At 37.0% G+C, this 13,533-nt stretch overlaps 1 protein-coding gene across 1 annotated transcript in view; it reads left to right on the top strand.

Moving 5' to 3' along the window:
* The first annotated feature begins 167 nt into the window (after nt 1-167).
* The window catches only part of SNX29 (sorting nexin 29), a 133,931-nt gene continuing 120,565 nt past the window's right edge, over nt 168-13,533 (top strand). The window contains exons 1-4 of the mRNA XM_082772164.1: nt 168-528; nt 5,502-5,566; nt 6,329-6,381; nt 10,312-10,436. Coding sequence (XP_082628290.1) covers nt 522-528; nt 5,502-5,566; nt 6,329-6,381; nt 10,312-10,436 — 250 coding nt within the window. The 5' untranslated portion in view covers nt 168-521. The remainder of the gene's footprint in view (nt 529-5,501; nt 5,567-6,328; nt 6,382-10,311; nt 10,437-13,533) is intronic.

The following is a 13,533-nucleotide window of genomic DNA, read 5'->3' as shown; positions in this document are numbered from 1 at the left end:
ACACAACGCTACATACAGATTTTTTATTTTTTTGGGTGGTCCGTTGTGGACCCGGGAGTTGGAGTTCGCGATCCTTGCAGTTCCTCAATTCTGATTTACACAGCGGATGAACAGAAAACAGTGACATAAAGCCTCAAAATGAATCCACGAACGTTCAGAAAAGCCTCAAATTAGCTCTGACAGCTGTTCTGGAAGGAGGTTTCACACTCCCCGGGCCGCTTTTGGAACGCGATCGCGCCCCGAAGCGCTGCGGCCTCGCCTCCCTCAGCGACCCCTCAGCGCCCCCTCAGCCGCGGGGCCGCCGCCTCACGGCGCTTGGGACCGGGCGGGCCCTGCGGGCGCCGAGGGCCGTGCTCGGCAACCGACAGCCGGTGCAGAGCCCTCGTTTATCCCCGCCGTGTTTATCTTCCGGAGCAGCTAGGGGGTGGCTTTCCGGGGTGGAGCGTGTGGCGGGACCGGCCCGGCTCCGGGCCGTGAGGGAGCGGCTCTGGCTGAGGGAGGTGGCGAGCCCAGCGGGCACCATGAGTGGTGAGTGGGGGGATCTGGCCGGTTCTGGGGGGGCTGCTGGGGCTGCGGTGGCCCTGGGGGTCCCCTGAACGGTCCGGGGGTCCCCTGAACGGCCCCTTCCCGGCCGTGCTCCCCCGCGGCGGGAGCGGGGAGCTTCGGTCCCTGGTAAGGGTCCCCTCACGTCCCCCTCACCGCGCCCCGCTGCTGCCCCGGCCCCCTCACGGATGTTTTATTTCGGCAGGACTCAGGGATATTCTGAGGAAATAAACGGCCAAAAGTAAATTGAAGCAACCCCTCACAAAATAAAGACTTTCTAACGTGCAGTTGGTGAGCCCTGGTGGGGTGACTGGGGTGCAGGCACTGGGCTGACAGTCCATTCTGACGGGCAGCAGGTTTGTTTGCCGTGACAGCATGACAGCATCAGTGGCACTTAGTATGTCTTGAAGCACATTGATAAGTTTTTTTTTTTATTTTTTTATTTTTTCCACGAAGAAGGGAGGTGCTTTAGAAAATACTTTTCATGGCTCTGTTTCTACAACTTCAGTGATGGATGTCATCTCCAACCCTGAGTGTTGTCTGTGCTGAGAATTGGATCATAGCTTTTTCTTCCATCCTGATTTGAGGCATGGTGAGATTGCTTGCCAAAGATGCTAAGAAAAAAAAAATTGAAGAGCCAACTGAATTACCTAAACATTATGTTTTTTAGGAATAGCAGCCATTTCTGAAAATGAAACCAAAAATGAAAACAGCTGTATTTTTCTCTGTTTTGTTCTCGTCTTTGTAGTAAGCAGAAAATGAAGTACTACGAAAGAGATGAAGAAAAAATAGATTGTTGTGGGGAAAATTGTAAATTAGCATTGTGAAAAATGCAAGTACCAGTCAAATCTTTCAAACCATGGAAGAAGAAAGTTTCTTGAATGTTTCAGGTCTTAAAACTGTAGACTAAATCCTAATTCTGAAGTTCTTGAGAGTCATTATTTTCATATGGAAAACCTCAGCCCTTCAATGATGAGTTCAGGCTGGGAGTGGCCTTGTGCAAATCAGCGCTTAAGTCTGGCTAGGTGACTTGGGATCTTCATTTCAATTCAGTTTTGTGACTCAAAGGCAAGGTGGCACCTCTTGTGGCATAAAGAAAGGCTCATAATGTAGTTATTAAAAAAAAATACAAAATTAAGGGGACAGAAAATATTAAATTGCTTAAAAATAATAATGCCTGGTGTGACACTAGGGCTAGTAGTCCAAGTGGTTGGCTAACCTATGTGTGTATGTAGCCCTTGCCAAGACCTATGTGAATTTTCTACAACTTGACACCATGGTCTATACTTATTTCCATGCCCGATTTTAGACCTGAAAATTAAAAGGGTTTCCCCTAAAATATATGTGTAAGACTTCCTTTCTTAATGCCTGTTATCTATTTATAACATACATATTTTTTAACTATGGTGTATTTCTAGTGGATGTGAAGGCAACTTCCTGTTGATTTCAGCATTTTTTAATAATACCTATTAATTATGTACAACTGTTTTATTGGACAGTGATGAAAAAAATAAACTTTCAATGTAAGTTACACAGGGATAGTAGAGTTATATACTTGTCAAAAATCAGGGATGTTGTCAGTTTTATGACAGCTTTGCACAAGAAACAAGGCTAATTCAGTATGAGGCAGTGGAATCGCAATAGTATAGTACTACAAGGTAGTATGTAAATCAGGCCTGGGGTTGCTTTTGACTTGTATCCTTAGAATGTATTAGAGCAAGCAAAAGCAGTTACAGGCTGCAATTTTACATTTAAGACTTCAAGAAGTATGTGAGAGCATTCTGAGTATTTTTTTAAAACAAAACAAAACAAAACATACGGGGATGAGGACAACCATACTTGTAAAGAATTGGATGGAAATCCTGTTTTCCTGTACTTGCATAGTGAATTTCTTCTGCTATTTGTGTGGATATTTCTGTCACAGCATGGAGAGAAGTTTATTTTGAAAACAGGAAAACGTGACCATCAACAGCGAAGAATGGCAGGGTTACAGAGGCAGGTGCAGGACTTGAGGCTCTTTTTAACTTTCTGACTGAACAGTTGGAGATAGGAGGAGGCTCTTGTTTTTGCTATTTTATACTTATGTTTTCGCAATTATTTCTAGACATATGTATGAACTTCCTTTTTTATTGTGGTAGTCTAAATATAGTCTTCTTCTGAGTAATGCTGGCTTTTGCGTTATATGTTTTGTATTTCTATGTGCATTATTGGAGCTTTTACTTCTCAATCGGTAGAAGGGTATTTTGCTCAGTTTGTAGTACACTGTTATTTTTTAAATTAACTAAAGTTGATCACACTCAGCTGGTACTTTTTGTGTGTGAATATATGCATATTTGTTTGAAGACTTTGTTTAGAAAATCATGAAGACTTCAAAAGAGGTAAATCTTTAATAGAGTTGGTAGAGGTTTGCTTTTACGTTCCATCTAATTGAGACAAAAATAACTTCTAAAAATTGTGTACCAGTTACAAGCATTGTTAGAGTACGACATTTTCTAGGTTTATTTCAAAGAAAAAACCCTATCCTTTGCTTGGAGGGAAAAAAGCAATCTTAATGTTTCAATTTCTAAGACAAAAAAACATAGGCTTTGTGAATATTATTTTTCATCTACCAATGAACTTTGTGTTAAACAGAGCAATAGTTGAGTTCTGCAGGCTTGCACTGAGCAGCAGCCTCAGCCAGCCCTCTGTATAGACATTCAGTGGCCTACTAACCCTGTTAACGGTGAAGGTGATCTGAACTAGCTATGGAAATCATTGGTCATAATCATGTGCGGTCATAATTGTTATTAGCCCAAATTTAAGTACAATAAGGACAAAATAGACGTTATACTGCACTCTGCGTAAATTTAAGGCTGTTTGATATCATGTTCTTTAGTCTTTGGGAACATTAATTAGCACAGTGATCATCTTCTGTGGGTTTTCTGTATTCTATGTTCAGAGTCTGGTATCTAGTTGCAAACCATTTCCATGTTATCAAGTAGATAGAAAGGTGCCAAAGAGATTGAAATTTAAAAACTGGATTGCACTTGGAATACAAACTTAAGCCACATCATTAGTATTTTCATTTGAAAGATGTTTTTCAGATCGGGGTCTTATTAATTACGTGCATTTGTTTAGAAGTAGTCTCAACCTTAATGTAAAGAGCAATGCCGCGTTACGCCTATTCTCCCAGGTGCACGGGTAGCATAAGACTGTAGAAGGAAGGAGTTTGAAACAGTGTGGAATATCTCCAGGTTTGTGTATGTTTGATGTTGCTGTTTATAAAGAGTTGTATTAAAAGTTGGGATTTAATCATTTTCTTTGTTTTACAGTTCTGGGATTTATTATAAGGCAGTGGATGCATAGGGGTGTGCCTCCATTCTTGGCGATGTGCGCATGATAAGAACACTGAGCATGATTTTGTAAGACTGATTTCTGAAGCAGCACACAGTAGAGTAGTAAGGTTTATATGAATTAAGTGTTCTCTTCATAATGACGTAACTGTTTGGAAGTTAGAACCTACTTGGTGTAGGGTTTGTTTCTGGCGTCCCCTGCTAGTGTTGAGCATTGTGTGTGTTTTCAGCTGAGTTTGTGCACATCGGAGTATTTAAGTAACAGAACCAAACCTCAGTCACATGTCTGCACAGTTTGAGTCAGACTTCAGAATTGGAACTGTAATTTCTTGAGAATTCCCTGTAATCAGACAAATAAGCATTGTGAAGCTTAGCACCTAAATCATACATATTTCCTCTTTTCTTTATTCAGGCATCATGTGTATTACAGACTTTTTTTTTTTTACTCCCCCTCCTAGCCCCACACTTAAGTTGCAACAAAGAGTAATTTCAGTAGGACAAATTCTTTGCCCTCCTGCTGGGATAGAAGTGAGCCCCTGTAAATAGGATTATGAAGATAGGAAATCCTGGGGCTGGCACCTGGCAGTGCTGGCCAGCAAGAGGTAGAGTCGCGTATGTTTGATAGCCCTCTTTACTAGAGGTCTTATTGTGTGCTGCTTGATTTTTCAGTATCTGGAGAAACTTGCTGAGTTTTGATAATTGGCTTTGTCTGTGCATATATTAGTTGTATGTTCTTTGAGAGAAAAAGGAGAATAGAACGACTTTAACTACAGGCAGGTCAGAGAGATTTTTGAGGGATGTTTTGAGCCCAAGCTCAGAATAAGAAATGGTAGATGCAATGTAGGTTAATTAAACAACAAATTTTATACTATTCACATGAGTTTATGAAGCATGTTTAGACAAGCAAAGTGGTATTTGTTGTTGAAATGGCTCAGTTGTGTTGTGTGGTTGCTGGTGCAGTAACAAACTATGTTTTATAGGTTTTAATCTGGCAGAAGGCTGTGATGGTAGTTAAATTTTAAGGGTTTTATCGTAATAATTGTTCTACATTCACCTAATTTAAAACTCTTTCTACAGTAAGGTTGCTTGGCAGTAACAGGGTATTCTTACTGTCTCTTTCCCATTTTCTATTCTTTTCTTGTGCTCTGATGATATACCACACTGGTAGTTTGTCCCAGTATGAGAATTTATGGGGTTGCAGGGTGAGCTGCATCATACACCTAATCCAACCAAAAAAATATAAAAATCTTAAACTAGGTCAGTTCCAGCCTTGCAATATGGCCCCACAGGTGGTTGTGCTAAGAAGCTAGGAGCAAGCTGTGCTGCCTGTGCACAATTAGATTATTTTTGATATTGCTGCAATATACCTTGTATTGTGAAACCACTCTTATTTTTAGTAAGACTTTAGATTGTTTTTCAGACAGTATTCCTGCATATTAGAGAGACACTACTTGAAACATCAAAATACAGGCCTATACCACATCATTTTACTTAGAGAAAATACATAAATAAATTTAATGGAATAACTGGCATATGAGGAAAGTTTTTCACAGTGCTGATGTTGACTTCAATCTACTTTTCTCAAAACAGTGTTTATTTAATAATATAACTTTGTTGATTTTTCAGTTTCACAGAACAATGACACTAAAAGACAGTTTCTTCTAGAACGGTTACTAGATGCAGTTAAACAGGTGAGAAATCCAATTAATATTTCTACAATATACATACTCTGTGTTGTCAGTACTGGCAGGATCTGTCTGCCTGTCTTTCTGTCTTCTTACCAGATAAAGAAGAAATCTTGTTTTGCATACAGTACTACTGAGTTTTTGTGTCTGCTAGCAAATGATTATTATGCATTGCTTGTTTAAAGTTCTTGTGTAGACAAATTATATTTGCAATACTTATTCTATGTCTGAGTTAAATAGTAGTGTCCTGCAAAGCTAAATTGGATAATGTTACAGTAGCAACTTTTTTTCTTCACACTAGGATTTTAATGAATGGGTTAAAATACAGTAAAGATGAGATTGATTTTCATATCAATGTGAAGTTTAGCAAGTAGAATTTCATAGATTTTACTCAGTTTAAGAGAGCTTGTGAGGTAAAAGAATGCCTCAAAAGTTAGCCAACCAAATGTTTTATAGAGATTGATTCTTCTTTAATTGTAGCACTGAGCCAAGTAGGATTCACTGTTTGTTTTCATGGGTATATGTTTAAAACTCAAAAGTAATATATTTTTTTTTCATTGGGAAATGAAGGTGTGTTGTTCTGGCTAGCAAGAATTATGTGAACTGCAGGAGTCTGCTAGTGGAGCATGATGGTAAAAAGCACTTCTTGGTTGCAGGCTGTATTTGCCCATACTCTATTTTGTTTCCTTTTTGATTCTTAAATGGAAGTATTTCGGCATATTGAGTGTCCTAGTGTAACAAAAACTTCTTAAAATCTTTTTATTTCAGTGTCAAATACGATTTGGAGGAAGAAAAGAAATTGCTTCAGATTCTGATAGCAGGTAAAGTAGTCGAAGAAACTGTTAATATGCTCAGATTATGTATCATAATGACCCAAACCATAGGGCACGAAAAACTTGATACAAAAAAAAAAGACCAAAGCACCACAAAACAAACAAACAAAAACACAAAATAAAAAACTGTTCCTTTTGTTTGTGTAGACACTAACGCAGGACTCTGAACTTTTCATATTGTTACATGAATTTGACAGTTTAACAAAGAAGATTCTTTAATATGAAGTTAAAAATGTTTAAGTGGCTGTAGAGTTAATGACTAAGCATTGAATTCTTGGGCTTGAACATGAGACTAGTAGGGCCTATTTTCCTCCAAAACTCTCCTAAAATGAATGTGTCTTTTACCTTGTATGACTCTGTTTTGTGTAGCTTGATGCTTAAGTGTTAAGTGTGTTTAACACATACTCATAAAGAAAATTTTCATTCCTTTTTTTTTTGTTATTCCTGACACATTTAAACCTATTTTCCTTTGTTTTCTGTATGACAGGTTGTTTCTTTTTGTTACTGCAAGTCAAAAAACTGTCATTTAAAGTTGCATCTGTTGTTGGATATGGCTTATTGGTTTCAAAGGTTTTTAAGAAGAAAACTGGCAGACAGGAATTGCAGTGTTTCTGTATCATGGTTTCTCAGAATTTGGCTTATCAAAGAATGTCAAATAAAACTGCAGGATTAAATGCAGTTGTTTATTTTCCCAATTTTAATGTCCTTTAAGTTTGACTCTGCATTTTTGGGAAAGTTAATTATCCACTGACCATTTATGAATTATGTATACAATTGTTTCTTTCCAGTCCCCTCCCAATGCAGTCTTTAAGAACATGTCTAAGGATGTGGTTTCATTGCTTCTGGAAAGCCAGCAAAACAATTATTTGCTGCTAAAGGGAGGGGTGAGACTTCGTGTATCTGTAGCCTTTCAATATACAAAGGGAGCTTGTAAGAAAGATGCAGAATGACTTCTTACCAGGGCTTGTAGTGTAACAGGACAAGGGGCAATGTTCTTAAACTAAAAGAGAGATTTAGATTGGATATAAGGAAGGAATTTTTTTGCAATGAGGCTGGTGATACACTGTAACAGGTTGCCCAGAGAAACTGTGGATATGCAATCATTGGAAGCATCCAAAGTCAGGTTGGATGGGGTTTGGCAACCTCATCTTGCCAAAGATGTCCCTGCCCACAGCAGGGTGGTTGGGCAGAGTGATCTTTAAGGGTCCCTTCCAACCCAAAGCATTCTGTGATACCCCGTTAAGGTTCCTGGCTTCAGTACTAGGCACTTGCACCACCTTTTTATGTAATTCCTGATCATCCAGTCCCCTCTGAATTAATTTAACAGAAGTAGTAGTAATGCAAAAGGATAACTTGCTGCCATTCAAGTGAGTTGAAATCAGTTCAGTAAAATATCTGGTGAATGTTAGAGTCCCTGCAAGGAAGGGAAGATAATGCAGTGGAAAGCGATGGGAAATAATAAGAAGGAGGAAGAAGCAACAAGAGATGAGAGGAACATCTTTCTGGATGCTTTTTGTTTCATCTTTTTCACCTTTCGGGAGCAGCTTGTAAATGCAACTGTAATGAAACTCCAGAGTAATGCTACTCCATGGCAGCTTAATCCTGCCTGACTTTTGGGTACTACTGTCATTCCGTCCTCTCCCTAGCTGTTTTGGCCTACATTATTTTGGGAAATAATGTAGTGTCCTGTTCAACTGGTGTGGTGGGAACAGTTCAGTGGAGGGTTTGATCAGTTTGGTGGACAGAAGTTGGTGCAAGGGAGGTAGCAGGAAGGTGCATGTGGAATAAAACGATGGTGGGACTGAAGCACCCAGCAGTTAGTGACTGCACAGCTGTAGCTGTTGGCACAGAAGCATCCACTAGAGATTGTTCTTTAATCTCTGTTGTTTATTTAATGGGAGATGGTATACTGACAATGGTTTGCCTGTCTAGCAGGCTATATAAACTCAGTGAGATGGAAGTACTTCCTTTGTAGAACACATTCTCTGGATATAAAACTTCTGCTTTGTGGCTCACACAAACTGAGGAATTACTTTGCTGCAGTTGTTTAATACTTTGAGGGATGGCCTTTATTACTTAGCTTCTGATAAACAGTGGGAGTTACAATTCAACAGATAAAACGCTGACGAAATTTTACTTATATTTTCCTTAGAATTCAGTGGACATGCAGAATAATGGATTACAGCTACATAGTTTCATTCAGAACATTCAGAAGGAAGTGGAAATTGCATTAATGGATACATAGATCTTTAATTTCATTGCATTTTGGATTGTTACTATGGTATATTGTTACTTGTGAGATAATTCTGAAGATAGGCTCAGAGTTTAGATCAAAATCCAGTGAAGTCCATGGTTCTCCACATTTTGTACTCTGAGCTTTTTTTGTCTTTGAGGTTATAATTGTTCAGAGTGCTACTATGTCTAGTAGTCTAGATTATTACTCTGTTTTTCTACATTTCTTTATTTAACATGCATTCATGATACTATCTAGTAAATTCAGGATGTGTATTGGGCATTGCAGAATACTTTTTTTTTTGTATCTTGTTTTACTAATGGTTAAAATCTATAAAATGCTGCATGGTTTTCTTGCTTTATTTCTCAATGCATGTAGATTTTTAATAACATGGTTCACAGAAACCAGTTTCTGTTCTGCTTTTTCTGAATTGAAAAGTCAAGTAGACTTTTTTTTTTTGGTCATTTATCTGCTGGAATTTCCGTTTTTAAGAGCAGTGGTTATTTTTAGCAACAAGTAATCATAACTGCTCAAAAATCTTCTTGAGAACTGTTAGAATGATATTCTACTTCATTAGTGTTGCAGGTTAAGTTTTCCTAACATAGATGTACATGCTTAAAAGCTCTACTGCCCAGGCAGTTATGGTAGACATGCAAATTTTTCTGTCTTCTTTCAGTGCTTCTCCTGATATCCTGTGCTTTTTTTGTGACCCTGAATAGAACTCTGTTCTCCTGGAATGCACAGGCAAAGTCCTCAGCCACTTTATCAGCTGTTCTTATCTAATTGCTTGATTTTTAGTTCAAGTATCTTTCCTTCCTTTAAGTAACCAGTTTTGGCAGCCAGGTGACAGCTCTCTTAAAACTTAAGGTTTAAGTGTTGCTTACTTAGTAACGTTTAGAGAAAACCAATGCAAATTCCTTGTTGGTCTTGTAACTTCCATTATTCTTTAAGCCTTACTATTCTTTGTAGGTTACAATAATATTCCTGGTTTTGGCAAGGGCACAGTTTTAATACTTGTGTAAAAATTGATATGTTAACTGGGTTATGTATAAAAAAAAAAAAGGGGGGGGGGGATTTCTAAATAGTATCACAGAGAATGACATCAGAAGCTGAAGATTAAATGCATCACTAGAAAATCTTGCTTCTTGTTTTTGGCATAAAGAAGCATAGTTTATGCCTAAAATGTAAGAGGGACATTAAAATGTTTAATTGTTTTCCTAGGCTTGAATTATAATGTACAGGTCATGTACAGTATAGGTCATTTTAGTATATTTTCAGAAAATCATTTGGTGCCTGTGTAGTACATAGTACATTTATGACAATATAATTATGACATTTATGACAATATAATTACGTTTTCACATATGCATTGCATTAAAAGTAGGCAACCCAGAGTTGAAATACCATGGTTAAAGAACACTATAGCTGGTGTGGATGATTTTTCAAAGTGATTGCTAATTCTTCTAAATGTAATTTGTGCCCCAGCTTTGAATAGCCATGATGAGACTATGGCTCTGTTTTACTGTTTGCAAATAATGAGATTAGTGCATACAAAGGATCTTCATTATGCATAAAATAAGGGTTCACCTTTACATTCTCTACTCAGAGATTTGGAGTAAATCTGTTATAGAGAAATGTAGTTGATTGTGCTTTTCACAGGATTTCTTGTTAAAATTCTGTTGCAGAGTCACTTGTTTGTGTGCTCAGTTTGAAGCTGTGTTACAGCACGGTCTGAGGAGGAGCCGAGGATTAGCATTAACAGCAGCAGCGATCAAACAGGCAGCAGGTTTCTCCAGTAAAACTGAAACAGGTAATTCATTAATCATAACCATTCAATTTTTTTAAAAATATGTTAGGCGCAAGTGATAAGATTTCTAATGGAAGTTTTGAGCAGTGAACCAAGTTGTCAGCTGTTGGTGGAATACTTGGAATCTTGTTAAGCAGTGAAAATGGTTATTGCTCTTTTAATCCAGTGGTTAACTTTCATACTGAGCTTCTGTAGGAGTTTTGGTACTTGAAAATGTTTATTTCCTACAGTTCCATCATGAATAATATCACTGACAAATATATTTTGACATCTGTTAGGAATGAACATTGTGTAATTGTGTTGTTTATATTCCAGTGGTTTCATTTTTAACCTTATCTTACTCTGTTCTTTAACTGCCATTTTCTGTAGCATCAGATATGCTTAATCCATAAGTATTAATGTCATTTTAAAAGCAAAACTTATATTGTTTTTATTGGGTGGACAGCCAAGACATTTTTTTAATTACTTTTTACGTATTTTGAAAAAGTGATACCTTTATTTTTGTTCTTTCACTTCGAATCTCAGCTTGTGTGCTTTATCAAAAGTATGTGCAGGTGTTCATTAGTTTCGTGGTGAAGTTTAACATACAGCACATCTTTTATCTTCTCCTAACCAGTATGCACGTCTTAAAATGAAGCGTTTCTTTTTGGCTTTCAAAACATGTAACACAGTGTGGTGTTTTTTCTTTTTTTAATATTCTATGATATTGGAATTGTTAAAATGCTTTGATCTCCAACCATAACTTCCCATTCCGCCACACAATTGCATATAATAATGTTTATGTTAACACTTTATGTGTAGGTTGATATATTGGTGCTCTTAAATTGCCGTAACAAGGGGCTTGTTTCCAGCTGATGATAGGGGGAAATGTTGTTCTTATGTGCTGACTTTCCTGCTGATCGGTTAGATCCTCCAGACTTTGCTTTCTTGGGGAGTTGAAAAAGCTATGCTTTTAGAGAAGTCTGGAAGTCTCTTTTACTTAGTAATGGGCAGACTAAATGAACAAATAAAAAAAAGAATCATCTGTTTACATAAGCTTTGCAGATTTTCAGCTCTCCTGAATGCTTTTATTCTCCTTGTGAGTGTTTGTAATTGGGGATTAGGTACTCTGTGGTGCCATTCATTCTCCAGGTAGTTTTCATTCTATTTTATCACTTTAATGGGTAGCGATTTAGTTGTCTGTTCTTTTCTTTTCCTCTGGCTTGTAGGTGATAGTCTTATGCTTTGATGTAGAGAATGCTCACCTGTGTTATGCTTTCTATGATTTATGCAAATGATGCATCTTTTAATTTTATGCATTCTGTATAACCCTGCTGTTTTTCTCATCTGTTTGTAACATATAGGGTGTATGACATCTTTGGTCTCGTCTTTTGAGATGTTAGTCATCAGATGTACAAAGATGCATCTCTGCTACTTGGGAACTTAACAATTTAGCTACATGGCTGTCCTCTGTCTTATTTGGGAGCTTGTCAGTGATGTGGAGGAAGAGGAGAAAGTCAGGGAAGTTATTTATGGTTGGGGAAAGGAAAAGGAAGGAAACATTCCTTAAGCTTCTTAAGGAGTAAAAAGAACGTATTGAAGTTGAAGAACAAAATCAGGGCTGCTATGTAGCAATCAAACTGAATGCTGTACAGTGACTAAAACGAGGAGCCTTTTACTTCATTACTTTATTTATTACTTTACACAGGGAGATTACTGGGCTCCACTGCATTTATCTTTGCAAGTTAGAGTATTTCTTTTCTGAAATTAGTTGCAAGGTACCTCCGTATTTTTATCGCTTTCGGACAAATTATTTTGGTATGATTTATATTAGTTTCTGTCTAACATAGTCACAGGTGTCATTTTTTTCTTTAACATTGTGGAATACTGCTGTTTAGGCTGTATATTCAGCCTTTGACAGTTGAAAAGCAAAATTATCCGGCAGTGTTTTTTATTTGAAATTTACAGGTAGCTCATAACAAACCTCTCTTCCAAGAGGTTTAAAAACGTGGGGTACTCACTTCACATCTAAGACCTTCAGTTTTTTTTACTTATTTGAAAATTAAAGTTTTAATTAGAAACTTCAGTTGTAGTTGATTGAACCTATCACATAAGTCTTGCTTAAAAATTTTTTTTAAATACATATTCAAGTAAACAACAACAAAATTCTTGATAGCAGTCTGATTCGGTATCATTTTATGGCATAGGCAAGAGAGACATATGCAACTTCTTCTCATATATTAAGCAAACTAAACAACAAACAATAAAACCACATTTTCTCTGATTTGTAACAAGATGAGAGTCTCTTCATTTAACTTCAGTAAAGATTATGTGAGAATGAATATTGTAGCTGATTTCATTTAATGATACTCTCACTTAAAAGTGAAAGAGTTAGTATTTCCAATTATAGCAAATGTCTCTACCATGAGATACTTATGAGAAATATGTAACAATTGACAGAATAGACATAAAAATGCACAATGGCTGCACAGTTTTCTTTACTTTTTTTTCCTCTTGTTTTCTTTTCTTTGCATAAGAAAGCAGCAAGCGTGTGTTCTGAACTGATCTCTATTCTGTCTATGCTCTAAACTTGAGACATAACTAGTGGTTCACGATGATTAATGATGCAATATGGGGTATTGTAGTTATTGGAACTGCAATACTGTTAAAATTACATTAACTGTTTTCACAAAATGATTAATATTTGTGTATTGCATAACCAGGGTTTGCCTATGGTACAGTTGTCCAAATTGTATATTACTGAAATTAAAATAAATCTTAACTTCTAAATAATAATATGTATTGAATTATTTGTTATGAAAATTAATATTGACAGTTAGGACTTGGATTTTTCATTTAATTTTACTCTCAAAGAAAGTAACTTATTGTCTGAAAATGTCCCTTAGATCACTATTTTTAGTAAGTATATCATGGAGGGACTTAGGGTACAGAATGCCTCCACTTAATTTCTGTCAGATAGATCTTGATTAAAAAACTGATGATAATCCAAATTTTGAAGCTTGTCAAAATCCTTGATATTTGTAAATAATCAAAAATACCAGGAAACACTGAGTCTCATGCTAAGCACATGGGTAATGTACTTACTTCCTCTATTCCAGTA

This window comes from Aythya marila (genome assembly GCF_965140915.1).
Source record: "Aythya marila genome assembly, chromosome: 15".
Taxonomy (NCBI): domain Eukaryota; kingdom Metazoa; phylum Chordata; class Aves; order Anseriformes; family Anatidae; genus Aythya; species Aythya marila.
Note: the sequence above shows the minus strand (reverse complement) of the source record. Positions and strands in the feature narration are given on the sequence as shown.